This window comes from Aquarana catesbeiana, linkage group LG01 (assembly GCF_042186555.1).
Source record: "Aquarana catesbeiana isolate 2022-GZ linkage group LG01, ASM4218655v1, whole genome shotgun sequence".
Lineage (NCBI taxonomy): Eukaryota > Metazoa > Chordata > Amphibia > Anura > Ranidae > Aquarana > Aquarana catesbeiana.
In genome coordinates, this window is record NC_133324.1 from 742854184 (window position 1) to 742879877 (window position 25694).

The window sequence follows — 25694 nt, forward strand, 5'->3', positions numbered from 1 at the left end:
GGGTTAGGAAAATACTTTTTTTTTTTTTTTAGATCTAGGCACGTGCATTAAGATGTGTTTTTTGTAGTGTTGGACAGGTTTGTTCTCATAGTTGCATAGTAAGGTTGAATAAAGACACCAGTCCATCCAGTTCAACCTGAGTGAGCACCCACAATTGTCCCCATCCCCGCACATTGCGTCCTATCAAGATGCCCATCCACTATATTATTATTTTTTTATATATTTAAGGTACCCATGTAGCGCCATCAATCTACGTAGCGCTCCACACACACCCACGCACACCAGTCCCCACCCCCAAGGGGTCTGCAATCCAAGGTCCCCAACTCACACCTATACACCAGGGCCAATTTTTCTTTTTTTTTTTTTTTTTTTTTTGAACAGAAGCCAATAAACCTAACAGCATGTCTTTGGAGTGTGGGAGGAAACCGGAGTACCCGGAGGAAACCCACGCAGGCACAGGGAGAACATGCAAACTCCAGACAGGTAGTGTTGTGGTTGGGATTCGAACCAGCGACCCTATAGCTGCGAGGCGAGAGTGCTAACCACTACACCACTGTGCTGCCCAAACATGCGTTGATGTATATTTTGACACACCGAGGCATTTGAATATGAAGTGGATATGGTTAACAGCCATTGACACACACAATACTTGTTACCAACACATAACACATGTTTTATGTGCTTTGCTGTGCTGCCATTAAAGTGGTAATAAACCAAAAATGTAATATATTTCAGCTTGCCAATCATTAGAGGAGGTGGCTGCATTCATTTTTTTTTTACCTGGTGATCTGGCCAGTAGCAGATCTTGCCATACCTCCAATATTAGAGTGCCCACACTCTGGATGAAGGAGCACATGTGACACCTTTGGACAGCAGCAATGTCAGTCCGGGAGAGGGGCGTGTTAGATGCACTAGCAGATTTAGATACACTAACAAATCGAAGCCAAACTCCAGCTAATACTTTATAAGCAGTTACAGCAAACTTTTTTTTTTTTTCCTTTTGGGATAAAGGTTCTGCATGAATAAATAAGTTTAAAAGTTTATCATTGTAAGCACCAGTGCCAGTGTTAAATGGTTTGTCCCATTCCTTTAACTGATACATTCTGCTGGAGAGCTTGTTCTTTTGAAAAGCAACACACTAACTGGTCAGATCCCCAGATCGAAATAGAAGAAAGCCTAAAAAAGAAAATGAATGCAGTCATTGCATCTAAGAAATGGTAAGCTGCAATATAATAAATGTTTGCATGTAGGTGTAATACCACTTTCAGTTCTATGGACCTTCCAATCCACTAAAAGACAGAAAAACAGACGTTTCATGTGTTTGTTTTTTTTTTTTTTGCTTAAATGCACCTTTTGAGATGGGAACAAGCACTATTTTTAATATGGGGATATTAGACCCTTCCATCTTAGCATTAAAACACAACATGGTAAATGGGCCCTTAAAGAAATATTACTAACATTTTTTAATTCTTGTGGTATCCTCCAGGGGGGCCAGTGCATGGGGCTTTTGGTCCCTTTCTGTTCTATGACTTGGTTGCTGATCTACCATGCCCCACTTCCCCCACTGCTGTCTGACCACGCTGCTAGCAAAAAGATGAATAGGTGACTGACAGGCAGGGGCGGCCTGTCCATTAGGGGCGCCTGTGCAACGCCCCCCTATCCATGCAACTGGCCTCCATGCAGGATGCTGGACGCATGAATTCCAAGGGGGGGGGGGTTTTATGAAGCACCTGATTAGAGCCAGAGGCTTGGGGCAGGGGAAGCTTGGGGCAGGGGAAGCTGCCGTGATGCCGGCGGAGAGCAGGGGGAGGCTGCTGTGATGCCGGCGGAGAGCAGGGGGAGGCTGCCGTGATGCCGGCGGAGAGCAGGGGGAGGCTGCCGTGATGCCGGCGGAGAGCAGGGGAGGCTGCCGTGATGCCGGCGGAGAGCAGGGGGAGGCTGCTGTGATGCCGGCGGAGAGCAGGGGGAGGCTGCCGTGATGCCGGCGGAGTGCAGGGGGAGGCTGCCGTGATGCCGGCGGAGTGCAGGGGGAGGCTGCCGTGATGCCGGCGGAGTGCAGGGGGAGGCTGCCGTGATGCCGGCGGAGTGCAGGGGGAGGCTGCCGTGATGCCGGCGGAGTGCAGGGGGAGGCTGCCGTGATGCCGGCGGAGTGCAGGGGGAGGCTGCCGTGATGCCTGCCACCTGGATGAAGCACTGCCCGCCATAGATGGGGTAAGCGCTCCGGAACTGACTGACCGGACTGGGGGGGTTGGGGTGGCTGTGAGTGCACTGTATGCCGCCCCCCCCCCCAAAAAAAATTACAACCATTCGCCACTGCTGACAGGCACACATAGTTGCGGGCACAATGATGAATAGCGCAGAGGAGAGGGGCATAACATCTGCAGCTCTGTGCATCTTTTGTTCTACTGCGTTTCTTCTAATTCAAGACCTGCCCGCCTGCTGTTCCAGGGAGATAGACTACAGTACTACCGGTAGTTGGCTTATGTTGTGAATTACTGCATGCTGAGACAAGTGCTGTCTTTCACAAAAACATTAGCCCACAACAAAAGCTAGCAGCTAGTTCTGTAGCCCTTCTAACTGGAATTACATGCGGACAGGTCTGGGCTTAGTTGACTGAGAGAGACTATAATACTAACTGCTGGCTTGGATTGTGAGCTTCAATTTTTAAGATTAATGATGGATGTCTCTAGTGCACTGTCATCCACAAGTTTGATGTGTTACTGGTAATATTTCCTTAATATGGATTTGAAGTGTCCACTTTTCTTTTGTGTATTGCACTTGTTTAGCAGAGAACAGCACTAGACATCATTCTTCAATTTTTTTTTATAGTATCCATTAGAGCTGCGCGATTAATTGTTAAGAATTGAGATCGCAATCTTTACTCCCTCCTGATCTTGACAAAGCATTTTCCCTATTTTCTTTCTATGCAGAGAGCTCTCTGCTGAAGCCACAGCTGTCAAAAAAAAAAAACAAAAAACGGCAGACTGCCAAGTATCACAACATTCCTCAGCTGCTAAGCTAACTATAAACATTGTAACCTTTTGTCCTTTTAGATCAAAAGAATGAACTTTGGTGTGTAAATGAGGGAAGTTTAACCACTTAAAGGCTAAACCTTTTTCTGACACTTGTTGGACTCAAGTTAAAATCTTTTTTTTTTTTTTTTCCTAAAAAATTACTCAGAAACCCCAAACATTATATATTTTTTTGGCAGAGATCGTGATCTTCTAAGCAAAAAAATTGTGCTTCTTATTTTGGCCAGAATCGTGCAGCTCTAGTATTCATTTATTAAACCTGTTAAAAAAGGGCAAATTACATTGCTTATGCTTTTTAAAGTTAAAGAACGCTCTTGAGATTAGGATGTTTTTAAAGCTGTAGTCCAAGAATTCAGCCACTTTCTAAAATGTGTGTTGGCTAAAGTCATTATACCATGAATGCCATAGTAGAATTTTTTGTTTGAAAGCATGCATTTGTTTAAACCATTTGCTGACCTGCCACAGTACATACTACGGCAGGCAGGCACAGTCACGTACGTGTATGTCATATGCCTGCACTGAGTTTATGAGAGCTCGCCCCCCCCCCCCCCCCCCCCCCGCCGACTTCTGTGTCTGCCGGACTGCGGATCCCGGTGCTTGGGGCCCAGTGATCATGTGGCCACAGTCAACAAAGCTGCTATGAATGAATTCATACATAACAGCTGTGTTGCCTATGCTGTGATTGGCCCACAGCTATCACATGGTACCTGGGCCAATCACAGCAACCTGTACCATGTAATTAGCTGTACTTTGCTGTTACAATGATCTTTATGTAAAAAAATAATCCCTGATCACTCCCCCAGAGTGGTACGGTCTTACTATGGTGACACTGAACTACTCTGACGACAGGATGTAAAAAGAAAATTAGTAAAGAAAAATTAAAAAGAAATGCATAACATTTTTTTTTTTTTTAACATATGGTCACCAGTCAGTGTCCCTGATCACCGTCACATCAGTCATATGATGACGCTGTACTGCACTGTACTTTATTCAATTTCTTCATTTTCATAAAAATTGTGAGAAAGTGTTACAACTTCAAAAAGCTCACCATGCATTTAACAAAATGCCTCAACTGTCTACTTTGCAAATAGGGGTTATTTGGGTAGAATTTGTACTGTCCTAACATTTTAGGGCCCCAAGAAATGAGATAGGACATCAGTACATCAGAACTGACAAATTTTTAAATATATACAGCATAGCTTGTAGATGCTATAACTTTCGTACAAACCAATTAATATACAATTATTGGGATTTTGTAGCAGATAGCAGAATATATGTTGGCTTAAATTAATGATTAATTTATATTGCAAAAAATAAAAAACCCAGTGATGATCAAATACCACCAAAAGGAAGCTCTATTAGTATGAAAAAAAAATACATGACAAAAACGTATTTTGTATACAGTATTGCATGACCCGGCAATTGCCAGTTAAAGTAGCACAGTGCTGAATAGCAAAAATGGCCTGGTCATTAAGGGAGTAGAAACACTTCCAGGTAGCTGAAGTGGTTAAGAATGTTTGTTTGTTTTTGATTTTCTAATCACTAGTGGAGTCAACATTTGTTTTGACCACAGTGACAGAAAATTCAAAGGAGCAGAGTTTAAATTTTTTCTTGAGCAAGTGAATCTCAAATGGTGTATGTGGTTTTCATTTGATAAAGCCCATTCATTCCGAAATCGAATCTTAAAAAGCAAATTAAATTCTGAAGTACTTTCAAATGATATTCATCAGCCATTGAATGTACTGAGCATTTTTGTGTGTGTTCCTGCAAAAATCTACTAATGTATGGCCAGCTTTACAATGGGTTAAGTCCAGTGAGGTGCATGGTGGGCAGTTATCACAACACTTTTGTCGCTCCTGACTCTGGACTTTTCGGTCTTTGCTCCTGCAGCTGTAGAGTCGTCTGTATCCGCTCTGTTTGTCCCACCTATCCCCTTGCTCTGTGACAGAGTTTCCTATTTAAACCCATTCACATAATACAAAGCCTTCTGTCAATGAACAGCAGAGGGGAGGGGGCGGGCAGAGCCTGCTGTGTGAGAAAGCAGCATCGGGAGTGTAGTATAGCTGTACTCCCAGGCTAAAACTGTCAGTTGTAAATAAGGTATACGTCCATCAGGTGGCATGGACTTTTAACCCAAAGTAAGCCAGCACGTTTTAGGGGAGTGACTGAATTCCTGAAGTTCAGCTTTAAAAAGTAGGTTTTCCTATGCTAAACAAAAGCGAGATGCCTTTTATGCAAACCGTATTCTTCTTAAAGCAAAGCTGTTGTGTCACCAGAACTAGTGTCCCCATTGGAAGATTTCTTCTTTTCTTATCGTACATCACGGGACACAGAGCCATAGTAGTTACTATGTGGGTTATAGGCCACCTTCAGGTGATGGACACTGGGATGCCCTAAGACAAAAAGTGCACTCCTTACAGTAGTGCACTCACTACTGGGAGTACCTCAGTTTTTTTTTCGCCAGTGTCTAAGGTGTTGGTCACTAGTGAAGATGTGCTGTGCTGAGCTCCACTGGAGGAATCCTTGCTGGGGCTAGCCATGCAGCCGGATCCATTCAAAGTGTCTTTTAGGTCGAATTGAATGGTACCCGGGCCTCGTATCCGAAGAAACAAGGTTTTGCCTGTAAACACTTCTTTTAGAGAGCTGGACCCCAGGATCCAGTACTTTTTGGTAGTAAGGCCATAAAGTTTTACTGGCGGTGGTGCTATTACAGGTCCAGGATTGTGGGTTTCCTCGAGGATCCCCAGCTCCTGAAGGTTTAACGGAACCCACCGTGAAGGGTGAAGATTGGGTCTGCTGGTTTTACAACAGAAAACCCTGCGGTGGGAAAGGTAAGTGGAGTTTTCTAAGAAATGTTTTTGAAATTTTCTTATGAATGTCTCCTTTAAATTTAGTAAATGTGTCACCACTGGGGGCTGTATAGAGCACTTACCTTCTCACGCTTCCTCAGAGAGCTCACATTGTGTCCGGAACAAGCAAGTTTTCCTTCCAGCCAGCAGCAGACCTCCGGTAACTCTGGGGGGGGTTTCCCCACCAGACGCCCCCCTGTGCTGTTTTTTCTCCCCCTCTTCACGGGGAAGAAGCGCAAAAAAAAAAAGTGAATGGCACCCCGCCTTACTCGGCGGCTTCCAGTCAGAATCCAATCCGACTATGCCACAGCAGTGGCCTATATCAGTCACCAAGCGGGCACGAGAAGTCGTGCGGCCCAAAGAGGTGATTCATATCCTATCTTGCGCAGAAGACAACATTCCTTGTCTGTCAGCAGTCTTCATTCCAGGGATAGAGAATTGGCAGGCGGACTACTTGAGTCGCCAACAGTTGTTCCCGGGGGAATGGTCTCTTCACCCTGACATCTTTCTGTCAATATGTCAAAGATGGGGAATTCCAGACGTGGATCTGTTTGCATCGAGGTTCAACAACAAGATCGACAACTTTGTGTGAAGGCCAAGGGATCCGATGACATGCGGAATAGATGCCTTGGTGTTTCTGTGGGATCAGTTTTCACTGATCTATGCGTTCCCGCCTGTTCTTCTGCTTCCGCGCCTTCTTCGCAGGATCAAGCAGGAAGGGAAGGAGGTGATTCTTGTGGCCCAGGAGATCTTGGTATGCAGAGATCGTAAAGATGGCGGTAGGGGACCCATGGACTCTACCACTATGGCCAGACCTTTTCTCGCAAGGTCCGGTATTCCATCCTACGTTACAAACGCTAAATTTAACGGTCTGGCTATTGAGAACCACATTCTGAAAGACCGTGGGCTGTCAGCTTCAGTAGTTTCTACTTTGGTTAATGCTAGGAAGCCGGCCTCCAGAGTCATATACTATAGACTCTGGAAGGCATATGTCTCCTGGTGTGAAACCAGGGGTTGGCACCTCAGGAAATATGTAATGGGTAGGATCCTTGAATTTCTGCAGATGGGATTGGAAATGAAGCTGGCCTTGAGTACTATCAAAGGCCAGGTGTCAGCCTTATCTGTGTTTTTTCGAGGACCACTTGCTTCACACTCTCTCTGGTTCGTAACTATATTCAGGGGGTAACGCGGATTAATCCAGTTAGGTCACCCCTGAACCCTTGGGACTTGAATTTAGTCCTGTCGGCATTACAGAAACAGCCTTTTGAGCCAATACGAGATAACGGAAAATTGTATACCCACCTTTCCGTAATTTTCCTTTTCTGACGCCTCTCCATGGCAGCACACACTGGGTATTGACTCCGCCCCCACAACCTGACAGGATTGGTTAGCTATAAATTTGAAGGGGAGACACCCCGCTGCATTCTCTGTAAATATATCACCATAAAACTGGGTGGGAATCTGTGTGCTGCCATGGAGAGGCGTCAGGAAAGGAAAATTACGGAAAGGTGAGTATACAATTTTCCGTTTTCCTGACGCCTCCATGGCAGCACACACTGGGAAATAACTCGCCAGTCGAATGGGTGCAAGAAAATAATATTTATTCCTTATAATGCGGTAGAGTTGGCTCTAACAACAGATCTACCGAAGTCTGCCATAGCCAAGTGAGCAGAATCTACTCTATAGTGAGAAATGAAAGTATGTCTGGAGGTCCAAGTTGCTGTTTTGCAAATCGTCTCTGGTGAAACCCTGCAATACGCTGCCCAGGAGGTAGCCACTGCCCTGGTCGAGTGAGCCCTGATGCCTTCAGGAATCCATATGATGCATGGAGTATGCCTTCTTGATGGACTTGACTAACCAGGAGGCGATAGTGCGCGAAGTAGCCGCTTGACCTCGTCTGTTTCCATGTGGAATGACCATGAGGGTATCCGTCTTCCTAAACGAATTTGTAGCCGTCAGGTAACTAATGATGGTAGTTTTAACATCCAGAGGATGAGGTTCACCCTGATCATTAGTGAAGGATGGTAAGACAATATCTTGGTTGTAGTGGAAGGAAGTTGCTACCTTCGGGATGAAGTGGCCTGAAGGTCTTAGTACTACCTTATCAGGGAAGAATACTAAGTAAGGTTCTGATGCCATCAGTGCTTGGATTTCAGATACCCTCTTTGCTGATGTAATTGCAATGAGAAAAGACAGTTTTAGAGTCAGATCCCACAGAGATATTGATTCAGATGGAGTAAAAGGAGGATTGGTGAAGGCATCGAGAACTACTGAGAGATCCCATGATGGAAAAACTGGTTTCTTAGGAGGTTTGATTTTTAGGCAGGCTCTTAGGAGTTGGATAACCAGCGGATGTAATGCCCATCTGGTGCCTGTTTTGGCCGACAAGGCGGATACTTGTACCTTAAGGGTACTTGAACTTAGACCTTTTTTTTTTTTTTTTTTCAAATAATTTTTATTTGTAAATTGATACAAGTTACATGAGAAAAGCTTATAAAAAAACAGTTTCTATAGTTGGTACATTCGAGATTACATTCAACATAGTTTCTGGTACAGGTAAGAACTGTAACAAATCCGTGTATGTGCAATGCGTTACACAAGGATAAGCATGCAGTATAGTAGTCTCCTTAAATTCGAAAGTATAAACTCTAGATAATGAGGCTGTGGGCCACACGTCGGGGTATAGGAATGAGAGGTTTGCGTGTTATGCATGTGGTGCCAAGGGAAACTTGAGTTGGAAGTTGCCCGTAGATCACATACGCACCCCAAATGGGAACATGCTGTGCGAAGGTGACGGGCAAGAAAATTTCAACTGTAGGGAAGACCTTGGCAGACCACTTTGGAAGGTGTAGGAGTATTTGGAATTATCTTGTGTCTTTGCGGCCCGTGTCAGGGTCGCCAACTTTCCTACCCTTCAGTGGGCACTATGTCGTATGAGGGGTAGAAAGTGTTGTTTTTTATTGTTTTGGGATAATGAGAGAATTTACTCTCATGAGATATGTCTATTCAATCTTAGGAAGAATTATATTTATTAAAATAGTTGTACCCTGTGTAGGGATTGGTAGTCTGAGGAACGTGGTGTTACAGTACAGGAAGGGTCCCGTCTGTTCACTCAACTGTCGAAGATAGGGAATGATGGGGGTGGAAACGACAGGAAGGTAGAGCTAACAGATTATCTACGTGCTACATGGCAGCATAGCGTAAGAAGACTATTTATGGGAGGGTGGTCAATTTTCTATTACTGTAGGTTATACTCCCGTGTTGAGGAGGAGTTCCTGGTATTTTGGAGAAACCCTGAAGTGTAACCAACAGGCCCATATCTTCCCATATTTAGAAGGGGTGTCGTGAGCCTGATGAATTAGGTTTTCTAATTCCGCTAATCTGTCAATTCGTTTGAACCACATTGGAATTGTGGGGGGATCAGAGGATCTCCAAAGTACCGGTATGCATTGTTTAGCAGCGTTGATTAAGTGGAGTGTGAGGGATTTTTTGTATGCGTGATGTGAAATGGATGAGTGGTGAAGGAGGTATTGAGATGGCGTGAATGAAAGATCATAGGTTGTGATATAAGCTATTGTTTCGTGTACTTTTTCCCAGAATGGTTTAATTAGTGGGCAGTTCCACCATATATGGAGCATAGAGCCTATGTCAGCATTGCATCTCCAGCATAAGGGCGAAACCGATGGGTGGTATCGGTGGATGATATCCGGTGTTCTGTACCATCTGGAGTATATTTTGTAGGAATTTTCTTGAGCAGATACATTTATGGAACCTTTATGTATGTGATCATATATGTTTTCCCATTCTTCGGTAGTGATGTCTAATCCGAGTTCCGTTTCCCATTTTTGGTTGGCTGCATTGTTTTTCGGGTCATGGTTGCTAAATAGTAACGTGTACACCTCTGAGATAAGATGTCTTTGTGGGGGTGTACTAGTGCAAAGCGATTCAAAAGGGGTCATATCCCTAAACCATTGTGACATGGGTCTGGCATTGTTTAGGAAGTGCCTAATTTGGAGAAAGTTAAAGAATGGTATGTGATATCCCTGGAAATGCGAGAGTAATGCTGTAAACGGGAGGAGGGTCCCGTTCCGGAAGAATTGGGAGGCTCTTAGGGGGGGCGTAGTCTGGGTATTCATTGAATTGCGAAGTGACACTCCAGGTGCAAAGTCAGGATTATTAGTCAGGGGGGTCAACGGACCGGGTGTAGGGCACCAATTTAAGGATTGGGCGACGCTCCTGAATGCGGATAATGTGGGGCCCGTCAGTGGATGAGAGACAGATTCTTTGGGTATATGTGCTGTAGTTATCCATGGGGTATGCGCAACTGGGACTAACGCAAATGAATCTTCAAGCTCTACCCAATCTTTATTGCATTTGTGGATATGCCAGTCAATGACCCTCGTCAGGTGGCATGCTGTGTGATATTTTTGGATATCAGGAAGACTTAAACCTCCTTTTGCTTTGGGGGTTGTCATTTTCTCCCAACTCATTCTAGGGGATTTTGCAGCCCAAATGAAGTTCCGGCAAAGCTTCTTGTATGAGTTGAAAAAAGATGTTGGAAGTTTGATGGGAATGGTTTGCAATAGATACAATATTCGGGGTAGGACGTTCATTTTTATGATGGCCGTTCTGCCAAACCATGAAAAATGGCCTGAGGTCCATCTGAGGAGGTCTTTCTGGATAGTAGCGATGATTGGTAGAAAGTTTCTATCATATAGTTCATCGAGGTGTGTTGGTATTTGTATCCCTAAATAGGTGAGTGCATGGGGTTCCCATTTAAATGGGAAGTTCGTCTTACAATGTGTCACCGCTGTCTGCGGTAGGGAGATATTAAGGGCCTTAGATTTCGTGAAATTAATTTTAAAATTTGATAAGATGTTGAAATCTTTAAAATCTTTTAAAAGATTGGGCATGGTGATTAAGGGTTCTGAGAGGAAAAGTAAGATGTCATCAGCGTAAGCTGCGATCTTATATGGTTTAGCGTTGATATCTATGCCTTTTATATCCGGATTTGTTCTAATTTTACGAAGAAGGGGTTCAAGAGTGAGTATAAAGATTAGGGGCGAAAGTGGGCATCCCTGACGAGTACCATTCGAGATGGAGAAGGCGTCCGACAGGCGGCCATTAACTCTTATTCTGGCCGTGGGAGAAGAGTACAGTGCCAATACAACTTAGACCTTTGTTGATTCCTGACTGGAGGAACTCTAGGATTTGAGAAGGTTCTGGAGCAATAGGATCCCATCCCTTCTGCTGCGCCATTGTAAAGAATTTGTTCCAAACTCTTGTCTAGGTGGTGTTGGTGGTACTTTTCCTGGCTTGCATCAGAGTTGATATTACTTCCTGTGAGCAGCCTTGTTCCCTTAACCTAACCCTTTCAGCTTCCATGCCGTCAGATGCAACCTATCTGGAGCTGGATGTAGAAATTGGCCTTGAAATAGCAAGTCCGGAGTTACCGGAAGAAGGATTGGAGGTTGAAGGCTGAGCTGCAATAGGGTCGTGAACCATGGTCTTCTCGGCCAAAGAGGGATTACCGCGATTACCGTGGCTGAAGATCTCCGAAGCCTGGACAGGAATCTCGCAATTAACGGAGTTGGCGGGAATATGTACCCCAACTTGAAGTTCCATGGGTGAATTAAACAATCTATCCCTTCGGCTAAAGGGAAAGATGCTCTGGACAGAAACCTCCGACACTTCGTATTCGCAGGAGTAGCTGCTAAGTCGATCTCTGGCACTCCCCATGTCTCCGTAAGAAGAGAAAAGGCTTGGACACTCAGAGACCATTCGTTGTTCGAAAGAGTCTCTCGACTCAGGTAATCGGCTAACATGTTCTGTGCCGCAGGAACATATATTGCTTTTAAGTCTGCTAGGTGTGCCTGTGCCCATTCCAAGATAGGACGGACTTCCTCCATCAGTGTGAGACTCTTGGTACCCCCTTGCTTCTGGATGTAGGACACTGCCACCTTGTTGTCCATCCAAATAAGCACATTCTTTCCTCTGAGGACTGGTGCAAATGCCATGAGGGCCTGGAAGGCTGCCCTGAGTTCCAGTACATTCGATACTATATCCTGGACCCGGAACTGCCATCGGCCCTGTGCTGCCTGATCTTGACAGTGAGCTCCCCAGCCGCTCTGACAGGCATCCGAAGTGACTATTATCGGATCTGGGGGAACTATCAGCTTGTATTTCCTGAGGTTGATCAAGTGTGTCCACAACCACACTGATTGCTTCATTGGTCTGGAGATGGTAATGGTCTGACGCATCGATACTCCATCCCACTGCCTCAGAAAGGAGTTTTGCAAGACTCTCATGTGCCATTGTGACCACTGCACCATGGGCAGGGTTGCAGCCATGGACCCTAGCACACTCAAGCAGGTTCTGGCTGGAAGATGCCTCGCTGATAGTAATCTCCGCATCTTCTGTACTAGAGGCTGAATCTTCTCCTGAGGGAGTTGTACCGTGTTCAGATCCACTCCCAGGATCATCATGTTTTGTGTGGGTTGTAGACTGCTCTTTTTCCAGTTGACTAGCCAACCGAAGTCCTGGAGAGTTGTGAGTAAGATTCTCTGATGACCTAGCAAGGTTTCTTGATCTTCTGCCAAGAGCAGGATGTCGTCCAAATAATGGTGGACTCGCAGACCCTTTTCCCTGAGGAAAGCAACCAAGGGTAGGAGGACCTTGGTGAATGTCCTGGGAGCCGACGAGATGCCGAAAGGAAGGCACTGGAATTAGAAGTGGCTTTTGTTGATGGCGAATCGGAGGAATTTTTGAACGGCGGGATGAATTGGAATATATAGATAAGCGTCCGATAAATCTACTACCAGTAGCCCAGGTTCACTGCCAGAAGTATGGACTACAGACTCTCCATTTTGAAGGCCTCTACTTTTATGTTCCTGTTGAGATTTTTTAAATCCAATACAGGGCGTAAGTCTCTGGTCTTCTTCTTTACCAAAAATAGTGGGGAATAGAACCCCCTCCCCTTTTGATCTGATGGAACCTCCAGGATCGCCCCTTTCTCCTTCAATTCCACTATATATTTTAATAGTAACTTCCTCTTGATTAGTGAAGATGGCAGTCTTGTTGATTGGAAGTGATTTTTCGGACGTTTTCCCATAAACTTCCACTTGTGTCCAAATTTGATTGTGGAAAGAGTCCACGGGTCCATTATATGGCTTGACCAAATCTGTACGAAGTCCTTGAGCCTGGCGCCCACCTGTACTGGGTGGGCAGGCGAACCTTCAAAAAGACTTCTGCTGCTCCCCTGCCGGGGTAGGCTTGGACTTCTGCATCCTCAGGAAGGAAGGTCTTGTGTTTTTCCAGTCTCTTCTAAACTCCCTACCGGGATGGTAGGATCTAGCTTCCCTATATTTCTCAGGAAGGTTGCGCCTGAAGGACGGACCCTTTTGGGCTTTGGATCTCCTGTCTGAGGGAATTAATCCCGACTTCCCTCCTGTTACCTTCAAGATAGCGGTGTCTAATTTAGACCCGAACAGGTTTGAGCCATCATATGGAATTCTGCACCAGTTTGTTTTAGATGCAGTATCGGCCATCCATGGTTTCAGCCACAGGGCCCTTCTTGCCATGACTGAGGCTAGCATTACTCTCGCCGAGGATCTTATAATATCCACTGAAGCTTCTGCCACAAAGTCACCTGCCAACTTGATCTCCTGGAGAGAAGATATTACTTTGTCTATTTCAGTACCGTCTTGCAAATCTTTCTCCACCCTGGTTGCCCAACCTGATATGGCTTTAGCCACTGCTGCTGTGGTAATTGCTGGTCTGCACGCGCCCCCAGCAGTGGAGTATGCTTTCTTTAGTTCCAGATCCAATTTCCGATCCAGAACATCCCGAAAGGAAACCGCGTCTTCAATAGGCAGAGTGACATGCCGTGCAAGACGCATCAAGGAGGAGTCAACTACTGGGGCGTTCATCAATGAATTGACTTTTGACTCCTTCAGAGGATAGATCTTTGTCAGTCTGTTGGTGAGACTGGTCCGTTTTATCAGATCTTTCCCACTCATCTTTAATTAGATCCTCTAGTTCACCTATAAAAGGAAAATTCTCTGGTTCTTTCCTTAAATTAGGGAAATATTTCCGAACTTTCTGCGGTTCCACTTTATCTTCTTCCCAGCCTATCGCTTCTTTAACTGACTTTGCGAAAGGCTGTACAAGGGAGAAATCAAAACCTGCTGACATGTCCTGATCCTCCTCTCCTGAGGAGGGTTCTGATGCCTGGGGTTGATGGTCGTCCGCTACCGATGTGCTGGGCGTAGGCCTATCCATTAGTGGTACCGTTGTCTCCCTTATGGATTCCCGCACAGATTCTCTTATGAGCTCCGTAGCCACTCTTGCGTCTAGTTCTTTGTCCTTTGCTGCTTCATTGAAGCAGGATCTGCAGACTAGTTTATCTGGCAAGGCCGGCGCGCTGCATACCCAGCAAGCGTTTGCTGCAGGACGGGTGTGGCGGCTCTGACGGTGTGATGAAGGTGACCGTCTGCGGTGTGACCGACTATGACGGGAGCGACTGCGTCTTGAGCGGCTGTGACGTGAGCGGCTATGTCTTCGGTGGCGGGAAAAAGATCTTGAACGGCTTCTGCGAGACGTCTTGCTTGACGCATGACTTGATCTCCCTTCACGCCTGGAACTTGCGGCTCTTGACCTGGTAGGGCTGCCAAAAACGCAGCGTTAGTGGTTGGCTCTCTTTTTTTCTCCCTTTCTTCAATACTTACCAATGACGGATGGCCTCTTACCTCGTTTGCTGATGGTGGTCTGCGCGGGCAGTGGTCTCCATAGTGATAGTGACAGTAAGACTGAAGAGTAATAAGAGAAAATTTTTTTTTTTTTTTTTTAAATTCCCTTACTTTTTACTTTAAAAAAAAAAAAAAGCTGTAGACAGTCTAAATCAGATGATTCAACTTACCTGGGCTTGCTTAGTTGTTTTCTGGCAAAGCAGTGTGTCGCACGGCGAAATCCAGCTATTTGTAAGAATCCTCAGCAAGAAAACACAGAAATGCCTGTGTTATTAAATTTGGCGCCGCCGTCGCGGCAAAATGACACTCCTGCGCATGCGCAGAGTGTCCCGAACGCCTCGACGCCATCTTGGAGAAGGGCATAACCTTCCCAAGGCAGAACCTAGCCCTGAGGCCAATTGCAGAGCAGGCGGCGTCGGCGGCCATGACGGTTCCACAGCGGTGGACAGCAAGTGCCAGCAAGCCCCCTAAGCAGGAGAAACATACCTATATCGACAGAAACAAAGGTACAGGCAAAAAAAGAAAGGAGACCACTGCAAAATATGAAGCTTCTTTAAAGCTTACTGTGCCAGATGTCCAGATGCCCCCTGAGACCACCAGACCGGGGGTTCCCTCCATAGATGCTCCTTTAGAGACTGTACAGGAGGGACTTCCAAACAGGAGAGGCTTGAACCTGCTGGGGCGAGTGCGGTAAGAGGCTTTTTCTTTAATCTTGACAACAGGAGCAAGCTTGCTTATCCCAATCTGTCAGGTGAGGATAAAAAAGAAAATGCAGCGGGGTGTCTCCCCTTCAAATTTATAGCTAACCAATCCTGTCAGGTTGTGGGGGCGGAGTCACAACCCAGTGTGTGCTGCCATGGAGGCGTCAGGAAATTCCCTTGGTCCTCTTGACGAGGAAAATAATTTTCTTGGATGCCATATCTTCTGCAAGAAGAGTATCAGAGTTGGCTGCTCTTTCTTGTAAAGAGCCATTTTTGATTATTCATAAGGATAAGGTTGTATTGCGGCCTCATCCTAATTTCCTACTGAAGGTAGCGTCAGTTTTTCATTTAAACCAGGATATTGTTCTGCCTTCATTTTCATTCAACCTCGTTCTGTGGAAGAAAGGGCTCTACATTCTCTTGATGTGTTGAGAGCGGTCAAGGTCTATTTGAAGGTGACCACACAGATTTGTAAAACAGATGTTTTGTTTGTGTTGCCAGATGGTCCTAAAAGAGGACAGGCAGCGTCAAAATCTACTATTTCTAAATGGATTTGTCAAGTGATTGTTCAAGCTTACGGTTTAAAAAGGAAAATTCCACCTTTTCATATTAAAGAGCACTCCACTAGGGCTGTTAGTGCTTCTTGAGCAGTGCATCACCAAGCCTCCATGGCTCAGATCTGCAAGGCCGCAACTTGGTCTTCAGTCCATACATTTACCAGATTCTATCAAGTAGATGTAAAAAGTCATGAGGATATCGCCTTTGGGCGCAGTGTACTGCAGGCTGCAGTATAAGTCCTCTAGTCTCTTAGTGCCCTACTTTTGTTGTGTCTCCCTCCCTTCAGTTGCCATTGCTATGGGACATCCCACATAGTAACTACTATGGCTCTGTGTCCTGTGATGTACTTCAAAGAAAATGATTTTACAGGTAAGCTGTTTTAAAATCCTTTTTTTCCTATTCTGGTGACACCCCAAAATTTGGGATTTTCTTTCACTTTCACTATCTGTAATAAATTTAAACTGGACAAATGGAGAAGGTTCATTTCTCTAATGTGGCAAAGACAGCAATAAACATCTGGCAGGCTTTCCAATCCCTTTCCACTTCATCCAAAATAATAAAAAATGCCTTTAGTTATACTTTAATGCTTCTGTCTGTTGGTGTACAGGATAATGAATGCTAAATGAAGTTCCATATGACGCATAGAACATATTAGCAAAGTTGTTCTTTGCTTTGTAGAAGAGAAGGACTTTTTCTTGCCCAGAATATCATGTCACAGCCCTATTGATGTGCACCTTGATCCATGAGTGAAATGGCAGGTTATTTTGTAAGTCTATTGCATTTCCACAGTTAGGGTAATTCTTTCTTTTTTTTTTTTCCAGCATCCATGTCGGTGAAAGACATCTTGCAAAGTCTAGTGGACGATGGCATGGTAGATTCTGAGCGCATTGGGACTTCAAATTACTTTTGGGCTTTTCCCAGCAAGGCTCTTCATGCTCGGAAGAGAAAGCTGGAGACTCTGGAAAGCCAGGTAATTCTGACACTATCCTGCCATACAGTATGTGCTGCATGTTATGTGTTTGCAGTTAGATTTTTTTGTGTGATTTTAAAAAAACATTTTTTTTTGCATTAAAAAAAAAGCAGGGACTTTTTACACTAAATGCTACTATGTTATGACCGTGCCTCATTTAGAACTTTCTGCTTGCGTTAATCATTACATAACCACTAGAGGGGGTGCTATATCTGTTCCAATATGTAAAAGAAAATGAAAGAGAAGAATTTTATGACATAATAGTGAAAACTATGTTCTTTGGCAGCTGCCTTGTGGGTTGTTTAATGTCAGTAGAATGAAGCGGAAATCTTCTCTGGGGCAACTACCCATTTGTGTATGTCTAATATTAAGTTCCTTATTATTTTGAGAAATGCAGTTTCCTATTTTGTACACACTGAATTCACATCATGAAGTTTTTTTGGCTGTAGAGTGTTACATATGTCGTTTTTAAGAAAAACAATCAAAATCAATAGGAATAGAAATATGAAGCATAGCGGTCAAGTAAATGTAGAAGACCCACTGATTTACTAAAACTTATGCACTCAGAATCTGGTGCAGCTATGCATGGTATCCAATCGGCTTCTAACTACAGCTTGTTCAATAAAGCTTTGACAAAAAAACCTGGAAGCTGATTGGTTTCTGTGATGAGCGGCACCAGATTTTATATGCTCCAGTTTTTGTAAATAACCCAAGACAATAATGGAACATGCTCAAGGCTTACAAGGAAAAAAAAGACTTGCACAGACTTAAAAAAATGCGGCAGTTTGTCAATGGTGGTGCATAATGTGTTAATACATTATGTGGATGATTTCAATCATGGGGCTGAGAGATGTAAATCCTTGTTGTAATTGCCTAATTTGCAACATATCGGTTTTAATGTGGTGTTAATGGGGTTCTAGCCAGCAAGAAGCACTTAGTAACATAAGCTTAAAAAATAACTAAGGGCTTCTGTATGACAGTCTACTCTAAACAGTTACCAAATCCAGCTACTGTTATGCACAAGCCTCATAAAGTAGACAAAAAACTTCCTTTAGCTTCCCTGACTAAACCAAATCTTTAATTATTTGTGTCTCACATGTTCCTCTTTTCAGACACTGTAGCTCACAGTGGGAGGGCTTCATCTGCGCAGGCAGTGCCGCCAATCCAGAAAGCACTGGGCAGGGCTAGATATGTGATTTAGCAGCGGTAATGCCGATAGCCACCCTTGTAGCCACATTGTTTCATCCAACTGTAGTGAAAGCATTGATAGCCTACATGAGAGTGGCAACATTGCTTTGAATTTGGGATCAGTGTAGCATTATTGCCACACCATCACAGGAACTGTATTAGGTGGACCTAATTGGCAGGATCAGCAAGTACTTGTGGGACTTTGCAGGGGGACTAGAAGAGAGAACAGTTGATTCAGATGCACAAATTAAGTTCTGCAGCAGCTTTTTTTAAAAATTTTGTTGGAAGACACTTATGCTACTTTAAATCTGCCCTTGGCATATGTCTGTGTGCTCTTCAGTAGAGTAGCTGTGAAAAAATGTCCCCCTTCAAGCAGATGTATAAGAAACCTATTTTCTTAATCATACTTTACAGGACAAAGGGTGAAGTATTCTGGAACCTATGGGTTATACTGCCACCATCAAGTGAATGGATATTTCTTACTGTGGATGTGACTTTTTTCCCCTAAGGGTTCTCACAATGTCATTCTGGACCACTGCCCCCAGCCTGAGTCACTAGTCTTTCGGAGTGCCCCACTCTTTTTTGACAAGGGAGGGATTGTCTAATACTATGTTGAAATTCAAGGGTGTGCTTAAAGGAGAGGTATGGCCAAAGATCTTTTGGTAATAGATCTTTTGTGGATCACAGGAGTGCACTTAGTTTTGCACTCCTGTAACCCAGATTCAGCTAACAGTGGGCTAAAGTCTGCTGTCAGCTAACATCACAGGGCCAGTCAAGGCTCTGCAGAGATCCCGACAATTATGTTGGGATCCAGCCAGATACCTGACCAGCAGCTGGCTCATCCTCTCAGCACGCCTCTGAGAGCTTGAGCCAGCCACTCCTGCTCCTCCACAGTCCGATGCGCCAGTGAGTAATGGAGGTACACAGCACAATCACCACTGTGTGCTCAGAGTGAACCCAAGAACTTAGCAATTAGTGGTCCGTGATTACTCAGTTCTTGGTGTAGAGCCAGTAGGGGACAGCTGCAGCATCATATCGATGCTGCAGCCATCGAGGTGAGTATGTGTGTTTATTTTTTTGCAATCCCATACGTCTCTTAAGGACACCAATTCAGTCTTTATTGGCACAGTATACACTGAACCTTGATTTAGAGCTGCCTGTGCCGGCCTTGCCAAAGGTCACCAGCAGGGGCACCTTCAAAATACCTCTGCCTGCTAAAGCCTCCCTGGTACACTCTAACATTTTTTTTACAGTTCTGTCACCTGTCTCTAAATGCTTTCTAACTAAAATTATGATTACCGACATGCTCCCTTCCCCTCCTGCTGGCCTCAGATCTTTCAGGTCTTCTGTCACAAGGACTGGTTTGCTACCCTGCTTCTCAGTCTTTTTTTATTTATTTATTTTTTTTTTTTGTGCTTGGTAAAGTCCAGATCTTGATGAATAGTTATCCCTACACTCTTAAAGACTAAAAAGTCAACTTCTTACATAGTCTTCAATTGCATCTTGAAATCAAATTTCTTGTGGTGCAAGGCCAGAAAAGTTTATTCAAGTAAGTACTCTGTGGGATCAACATCTGGCCTTAAAGGATCAATTCTTTTTCAGAGACTGCTTGCATCACACTCCCTTGTGAAGGCACTTCAGGATGTCGCTCACATTATTTCTCCTGTATACTCCCCAGTGACTCCATAGGATCGCAACATGGTTCTGTTGGCACTTCAATAAACGCCCCTTGAACCTTCAGTATTTCACAAAAAATTGAGTACACCCCTCACATTTTTGTAAATGTTGTTATATCTTTTCATGTGACAACACTGAAGAAATGACCCTTTGCTACAATGTAAAGTAGTGAGTGTACAGCTTGTATAACGGTGTAAATTTCCTGTCCCCTCAAAATAACTAACCACACAGGCATTAATGTCTAAACCGCTGGCAACAAAAGTGAGTACACCCCTAAGTGAAAATGTCCAAATTGGGCCCAAAGTGTCAATATATTGTGTGGCCACCATTAATTATTATTATTATTATTAGCACTGCCTAAAACCTCTTGTGCATGGAGTTAACCAGAGCTTCATGGGTTGCCACTTGCGTCTTCTTCCACTCCTTCATGATGACAATACGGAGCTGGTGGATGTTAGAGACTTTGCGCTCCTCCATCTTCCATTTGAGGATGCCCCACGGATGCTCAATAGGGTTTAGGTCTGGAGACAGTCTTGGCCAGTCCATCACCTTTACCCTCATCTTCTTTAGCAAGGCAGTGGTCATCTTGGAGGTGTGTTTGGGGTTATCATGTTGGAATACTGCCTTGCGGCCCAGTCTCTGAAAGGCGGGGATTATGCTCTGCTTCAGTATGTCCCAGTACATGTTGGCATTCATGCTTCCCTCAATAAACTGTAGCTCCTCAGTGCCGGCAGCACCCATGCAGCCCCAGTCCATGACACTTCCACCACCATGCTTGACTGTCGGCAAGACACACTTGTCTTTGTACTCCTCGCCTGGTTGCCGCCACACACACTTGACACCATCTGAACCAAATAAGTTTATCTTGGTCTCATCAGACCACAGGACCTGGTTCCAGTAATCCATGTCCTTAGTCTGCTTGTCTTCAGCAGACTGTTTGCGGTCTTTCTTGTGCATCATCTTTAGAAGAGTCTTCCTTCTGGGACGACAGCCATGCAAACCAATTTGATGCAGCGGCGTATGGTCTGAGCACTGACAGGCTGACCCCCCCCCCTTCAACCTCTTCAGCAATGCTGACAGCACTCAAACATATATTTCCCAAAGACAACCCCTGGATATGACGCTGAGCACATGCACTCAACTTCTTTGGTCGACAATGTTGAGGCCTGTTCTAAGTGGAACCTATCCTGTTAAACCGCTGTATGGTCTTGGTCAAAGTGCTGCAGTTCAGTTTCAGGATCATGGCAATCTTCTTATAGCCTAGGCCATCTTTATGTAGAGCAATAATTCTTTTTTTCAGATTCTCTGAGAGTTCTTTGCCATGAGGTGCCATGTTGAACTTCCAGTGACCAGTATGAGAGAGTAATGCCCCGTACACACGGTCGGACTTTGTTCGGACATTCCGACAACAAAATCCTAGGATTTTTTCCGACGGATGTTGGCTCAAACTTGTCTTGCATACACACGGTCACACAAAGTTGTCGGAAAATCCGATCGTTCTAAACGCGGTGACGTAAAACACGTAAGTCGGGACTATAAATGGGGCAGTGGCCAATAGCTTTCATCTCTTTATTTATTCTGAGCATGCGTGGCACTTTGTCCGTCGGAATTGTGTACACACGATCGGAATTTCTGACAACGGATTTTGTTGTCGGAAAATTTTATAGCCTGCTCTCAAACTTTGTGTGTTGGAAAATCCGATGGAAAATGTCCGATGGAGCCCACACACGGTCGGAATTTCCGAAAACACGCTCCGATCGGACATTTTCCATCGGAAAATCCGACCGTGTGTACGGGGCATTAGAGCGATAACACCAAATTTAACACACCTGCTCTCCATTCACACCTGAGACCTTGTAACACTGAGTCACATGACACCGGGGAGGGAAAATGGCTAATTGGGCCCAATTTGGACATTTTCACTCAGGGGTGTACTCACTTTTGTTGCCAGTGTTTTAGACATTATTGGCTGTGTGGTGTTGTTTTGAGGGGACAGCAAATTTACACTGTTATACAAGCTGTACACTCACTACTTTACAATGTAGCAAAGTGTAATTTCTTTAGTGTTGTCACATGAAAAGATATAATATAATATTTACAAAAATGTGAGGGGTGTACTCACTCTTGTGAGATGCTGTATAAGTAATATTCCACTTTCTTACATGGATGATTACCTTTCTTTTCACCATCACTTCTGCAAGGCAATCTTGTGACTTGGTACCTTAGCCTGTAAAGATGATTATCTTTTACTACATAAGGGCAAAGTTGTTCTGAGGCAGAGGTCCTCCTTTCTTCCCATAGTGGTTTCTTCCTTTTACCTTACCTAGGACATTGCTCTCTCTGTCCTGCACCTAAACCACTTTCCCTTCATTGTCAGAATGTGGTGTGTGTGGTGTTTGAGCTTTTCTCCCAGCTACAGCTTCCTTTAATCAGACTCTCTCATTGTACTTCCACATCGGGAACCGCCTACTAGTTCCACTAGTGCTGGGTCGATTTTGTCAGCTTACGACCTCGGGGGCAAGGGTCTCTCTCTTTTTCTGATCAATGCACAGTACACTAGATCAGTTGATGCTTCATGGACTTTATAGAAAAGGCGGTTGTTCATCAAATTTGTAAGAATACCGACTGGTCTTCTGTTCACATTTAAGTTTGTTTTACCAGGTGGACTTTCAGTTCTCAGCTTCCCTGATAAGGTTCTTCAGCCTGCTGTGTAGGCTCCATTGCACCGCATTTGTTGGTTTGTTCCTTGTGGGCCCGTTAGCCCCCGTACTCCAAGAAAAGGAGGGATGTTGTGTGTGGCCACCTTTTTAATGTTATTCTAGCCATAGATGAGTAGATATTTTGACAGAAAATCTTATTTCAGAGGGCATTTATCAATCCTCAAAAGCTTTGCAACGCTGCAGAGACTCAGTGTGATCTCAAAGTTGGCCTACTTACAGTATGCAGTGTGGTTCATGAACAGATAAATTATTTTAGTTCCTGTTTCTCTGCCACCCATTTGCTCAGATCGCAGAAGGCATGCAAAGTTTGCTCCACGTATGGCCATAGTACTGTTAACATTATGTGGATATTTGTCTATTAAGTGTTTATTACCTAAGCACATTCTCCTTTATAAAACTGTCTTATGCACAGATTAATACTTGGTTTCTTTCCTAAGCCTCTGGCTGTGTTTGGCTTTATAAATTGTTACTTAGTCTGTAACTAAGACTTAAGTTTGCTTAACCAGTGATTTATGGGCACTTTTACATTTGCTTATACAAATTAAATGACACATTTAAATGTATAGTTTCTTATATATTTTTAGCTAGTGCTGTGGAGGTTTTAAATACCCTTGGCCTTCAGCCTGATATGTAGCAATGCCTTTGGCATTAACGCTTATCTCTGTTTAACGATACTGGTTTCTACTAATCCTCGGCTTGTTGACCTTTTGTGATTTAACTACTGTGACCTATGAATCCAAGGCTAAACTGTTTTAAAGCATTACAGGAATTCTGATCTTGAGTAGTGAACGATAAATTATGTTAGTACTCAACAGTGGACTAATGTGTCTTTGAGAAGTTTGTCCATAACTAAACATGCACAAAATTAGATATATGTCAGGGCTGGACTCAGCCCTTCCTTCTCAAAGCTGGCCGCTCAGCTGTGGGCTAATTGCCAGCTCATTTCTCTCCACAGTGACTCACCTGTTGACGATATCTTGCTCATCAATCCTGCCTTCTTAAGCCGTCCAGCCCAGATGATCTCTGCCTTCACCTTGGTCACCTCTCTAGACACACTCTCTTGTGTTCCTGTTAAAGACTTGCTTGGCTGACATTCCTTCTGGCTCCAGAACCTGCTTGCTGTTCTACTACGCTCATCACTGGCTCCCTGACATTTTGGCTTATCTGACTATCCGTTCCGGTTCCTGAACTCTGGCTATGTTTTGACTACGTTTACTCGGTTTACCTTTTTATTATTATTAAACAAGTGTGATTTAACTGTACTTCTGTCTCAGTTTGATTCATGGTTTCTGACAGTAGGTGAAGTCCATGAATTCAGAAGATGCAGTCAATACACTTGTTGGTAATAATTTTTCCAGATTGGATGAGCAGGGTCACCGCATGGATCAGTTTGCCATGGCGTTACAAACGCTCCTCAGTTGCACGGCTCACCTGGAATCTCCCACCGTGGCTGCTCCAGTACAACCTGTGTTGCAGGCTGTCGCTGCTGCTCCAGTCTCTGTGCAGGCACCCGCCTTGAGTATTACCTCTATAAGAGGTATGTCTGGTTCCGTTCCGATCCAGTCCAATGCAGAGGGTTTCTTAACCAGGTTGAGATGCTGCCCCAGGCGTTTCCCAGGGACTGAAGCAAAGTAGGATTCGTGGGCGCATACAGTATCTGGTGCATTGGAAAGGGTATGGTCCGGAGGGACGCTCTTGGGTCTCATCCTCGGACGTACATGCCTCTGTCATCCTTCGTGATTTCCATAGATGTTTTCCCCTCAAGCCTGGTGGTCCTCCGATGGGGGGGGGTTATTGATGAGGGGATACTGTCAGGGCTGGGCTCAGCTCTTCTAAAAGCTGGCCGCTCAGCTGTCGGTTAATTGCCAGCTCCTTTCTCTCCACAGTGACTCACCTGTTGATGATATCCTGCTCGTCAGTCCTGCCTACTTAAACGGTCCAGCCCAGATGATCTCTGCCTTCGCCTTGGTCACATCTCTAGAGATGCTCTCCTGTGTTCCTGTTAAAGATTTGCTTGGCTGACATTCCTTCTAGCTCCAGATCCTGCTTGCAGTTCTACTATGCTCATCTCTGGCTCCCTGAGGTTTTGGCTTGTCTGACTATCCGTTCCAGTTCCTGAACTCTGGCTATGTTTGGACTACGTTTACTTGGTTTACCTTTTTATTATTATTAAACAAGTGTGATTTAACTGTACTTCTGTCTCAGTCTGATTCATGGTTTCTGACAATATATTAGTATGTCAGTAGGTTTACATCCGGTCAGAGTGAAACCACCCCAGCATAGATTGTCTGCAGCTAATTGGAAAGTGATGGAAGTGTTGGAAAGTGATAAATAATGAAAGAAGAATTTTTTTCACGTAGCCTTTTTTAATAAAAGAGCCAAATCTTGATGTGATCAGTGATGAAGCTTTTTCTTCTACAGCAGATGTATTTGTGCATCATATGGTGACAGAGGAGGTCCCAACCACATCTCACTGCACTTTTTTTGGTCTGGTGTTTAGTCCTACATAAATATGTACTATTTAAATACCAAAAGTGTTATACCACATCAAACGTTTTATGCATTTGTTATTTTGGAAAGTCAGTATTCATAAAAATTAGTGGTAAAGAAAGCATTTTTTGTGTTTTTAATTTGTCATGGTCATGTAACGGGGTGTAGCAGGGATGTGTCATTTGCCTAATTCCTTTGCAACTAAAGGTGTCACTCGGTCTCATTTCAGAAAACTGTATATTAGGGAGAGTATCTTTGAAAACCTAGAAAATATTATAAAGTCAAGAGAGCTTAGGCAAATCTACATATAGAAATACTGACATAAATATCTATTCGACACAGGCAGCACAGTTTCTTTAAATGTTTTCATGAACTGAGTAATGAAATATATTAGGTATTGCAGTATTAAAATGTAATTTCCTTGTGCAGTTGCCTAAGTTTTCAAAAAACATTGCACACATGACTGTGGGAATGATGACATTTTTGTAGAAGATCAATTTTTCAGATGATACAGATTGTATAGAATTTGAGGTATCTACCAGCTTCAGTAAAAAGAAAACGTAGCTGCCCATTTCCTTATTTGTTTTAGGAAGTGCACAATTGTGATATAAATATATAAATATATTGGCCATTTTATCCTACGTTGATACAGGGTTCCAGCTCGTATTGCTCATGCCAACCCTAGCTCTAGTGACCTCTGTTTCTGGGGCTGTGGCCATCGCGGGGGTGTCCTAAGCATATGGTGGACCTGTCCACGTTTGA

General features: G+C 44.2%; 1 protein-coding gene across 1 annotated transcript in view; it reads left to right on the plus strand.

The window, feature by feature from the left end:
• The window catches only part of MND1 (meiotic nuclear divisions 1), a 193839-nt gene that overhangs the window by 52091 nt on the left and 116054 nt on the right, over positions 1 to 25694 (plus strand). The window contains exon 4 of the mRNA XM_073605308.1: positions 16709 to 16857. Within this exon, the coding sequence (XP_073461409.1) occupies positions 16709 to 16857 (149 nt within the window). The remainder of the gene's footprint in view (positions 1 to 16708; positions 16858 to 25694) is intronic.